At 62.8% G+C, this 1,493-nt stretch overlaps 1 protein-coding gene across 1 annotated transcript in view; it reads right to left on the bottom strand.

Annotated features, from left to right (window-relative positions):
* Nucleotides 1-1,493, bottom strand: part of TMEM108 (transmembrane protein 108) — a 465,878-nt gene that overhangs the window by 20,728 nt on the left and 443,657 nt on the right. Inside the window, exon 4 of the mRNA XM_027768595.1 lies at nt 1-735. This exon is cut by the window's left edge and continues 388 nt beyond it. Coding sequence (XP_027624396.1) covers nt 1-735 — 735 coding nt within the window. The remainder of the gene's footprint in view (nt 736-1,493) is intronic.

Below are 1,493 nucleotides of genomic sequence, written 5' to 3'. Positions count from 1 at the left end.
GCTGGGTTGTGGCCACTGTCTGGGGCTGTGGTGAGGAGGAGTAGCCCCAGAGTGGGGTCCTGGAGGTGAGGGCAGAGGGGTCTGGCTCTACAGACCCTGTGAAGTTGCCCTTGTAGATCTGGAAGATCTTCCCCAGGGGCCGCTTCTGGCCCAGGTGTGTAGAACTCTGATTCCGTCCCCGCTGGCTTTCCCTCCTCCCAGAGGGGCCACCCGGTGCAGGCGGGACAGGGCGCGATGAACTGCCAGCCCCCTTTCGGGAAGAGCCTGGGGGTCTGGGGGGCCTGCGTGTGGCGGCCCGGGGGGCTGCTGTGGTGGGGCGGCTGGTGGTTCCTGGTGGCTTTATCAGCAGGATGGTGGAGACGGCCTCCCCAGGGCTGCGGCCCTCTGAGTGGGAGGGTGTGGTTGCCGTGGCAGCTGGAGGGGGCCCTGTGGACAGGGGGCTTTCAGAATGGAAGGTCGTCACCACGATTGTGGAGATGGTGCTTGTAGAAGGGTGCTGCCCCTCAGGACGGGACATCATCGTTGACATGGGAGCTGTGGCCTGGGAGGAGGGTCCATGGCCGTCAGGATAGGGGGTCAGTGTCACCACCGAGGAGTGTCTGGCAGAGATGTGGGGTGCTGTCGCCATGGTGCCTGGGGCAGTGCTTGAGGGGAGGACCTGAAGAGATTCCTCGGGAGCTGGGTCCTGGACGGCAGATACCAGGGCTTCGGTCAGCGCCAAGAGCAGGAGGAAGCCTTGGAAGGGAGAGAGAGAGGAGGTGAGATACCAGGACTCGGCTCGCGGTTCCTTCCTTACTCACGACCTTGGCAAGCTCAGGTGGTCAGGGCCATGTCGGGAGCACTCCCAAGGCCCACTCTGCTGCTCCACACTCAGGGGGACACAGAACCCTAAGTGGAGTAGCGACAGGGGCCACCCAGCAACTTCCAGGGGAGAAGCCAGCACGAGGGGAACTAGCTTCAGCCTGACTGGCCAGACCTCTCCTTCCTCCAGTGCCTCTCAAGTGTCATCATCCCTCCCAGAACAGGCTGGGCTGGGGTGCGGAACAAGGCCGGTGGCCTCCACATCTGCCCCCTCCTCTGCAGTCCAGTCTAAGGCCAGTTTGACCACAGGGAAGCCAGCAGCCTGGGGTGAGCCACCGAGTCCCATAGGAAAGCTGGGCTGGGCAGAGCTGACCCACTCCTGCACTCTTTTCTGAACCTTCCATTCAGAAACCAGACCAGGCGTGAGCGGGCAGACCTCTGCTCACGCAGGGCCACTCGCCGAACAAAGGGGTCCCCCCTCACTCCAGCCTTGAGGACACAAAAGTGAGTAGAGCAGCCCCGGCCCTGGACGAACTTGCATACCTCTACAAATAATCCTAACACAAGGCAAGGGTACGTCAGTGCTGGGGGCGGGGGGGGGTGACAAATAGAAGGGGACGGGGTGCAAGGTGGCGGCCAGGTCTGGTACCCGCAGAGCACCTAGGACAGAGGGTGGAATCAAAGATGCGGTT

This window comes from Tupaia chinensis, unplaced genomic scaffold (genome assembly GCF_000334495.1).
Source record: "Tupaia chinensis unplaced genomic scaffold, TupChi_1.0 Scaffold146961_1, whole genome shotgun sequence".
Lineage (NCBI taxonomy): Eukaryota > Metazoa > Chordata > Mammalia > Scandentia > Tupaiidae > Tupaia > Tupaia belangeri.
This window is presented reverse-complemented; position numbering and strand designations above follow the sequence as displayed.